The sequence below is a fragment of the Mesitornis unicolor genome, unplaced genomic scaffold (genome assembly GCF_000695765.1).
Source record: "Mesitornis unicolor isolate BGI_N332 unplaced genomic scaffold, ASM69576v1 scaffold35419, whole genome shotgun sequence".
Lineage (NCBI taxonomy): Eukaryota > Metazoa > Chordata > Aves > Mesitornithiformes > Mesitornithidae > Mesitornis > Mesitornis unicolor.
This window is the reverse complement of record NW_010210422.1, coordinates 31,704-32,497: the sequence shown is the minus strand read 5'-3', so window position 1 is coordinate 32,497 and position 794 is coordinate 31,704. Positions and strand designations below refer to the sequence as shown.

Sequence of the window (794 nt, the reverse complement as noted above, 5' to 3'; positions counted from 1 at the left end):
CCTGCCAGGAGAGCGCACGACATGGCCCTGGGAACTGCAGGAACCACGCAAGTGCTGGGGCACCCAGGGGTGCAGGACAGGCTCACCTTATCTCTGTGACACGGTCACAGCTGGGCAGGCAGCAGCTGTCACAGGAGGCTTTGTGGAGATAAAACACCAACCAGGCCACCCAATGCGCCAGGTCGCAGAGACCATCCAGGCACCCCAAGTCCGTGCTGTGCCGTCAGCCTGGGGCAAAGCAAATGCCAGTCATCTCTGAAAGAAGCGCGAGGCACACCACAACGCTCACCCTTCCTTGAGGACGGGCCTGCTGGCGGGCTGTATCCAGGGAGGCTCACGCAGGGGTGTCCTGGCTCAGATCAGGTTGGCCATGCTGGAGGTGGGAGGGAGCCGCCTGTTTCCAGCAAGGCGGCCGGAGATGGTGAAGACGCGGATCTCGCCGGTCTCCAGGCTCCGAGGAGCAGCCTGGCGGCAGGAGGTGCAGAGCAGGTAGAGCAGCAGGCAGAGGAGGATGGCGCTGCCGGCTGTCAGGAGGACAACCCCACTGGTGAACATGCTGGCCAGCGGCCGGGCAGGGCTGAGCTGCATGGTCGTGGTGGAGAGGATGGTGAGCACGATCCCGCAGATCACCAGCACCAGGGCGCTGAGCAGCAGCACCAGGCAGTCCGAGAAGCCCCCGCTCTTCAGGAGCTCGATCTGATCCCGGCTGCGGATGCAGTTCATGTCCTGGATTGCAGAGCTCAGCAGCTGCTTCAGCAGCACGAGCAGGGCCAGGAGGCAGAGCGTGGTGCCCA

At 64.2% G+C, this 794-nt stretch overlaps 1 protein-coding gene across 1 annotated transcript in view; it reads right to left on the bottom strand.

The window, feature by feature from the left end:
- Positions 1 to 354: 354 nt before the first annotated feature.
- The window catches only part of TMEM125 (transmembrane protein 125), a 700-nt gene continuing 260 nt past the window's right edge, over positions 355 to 794 (bottom strand). Inside the window, exon 2 of the mRNA XM_010193168.1 lies at positions 355 to 794. This exon is cut by the window's right edge and continues 8 nt beyond it. Coding sequence (XP_010191470.1) covers positions 355 to 794 — 440 coding nt within the window.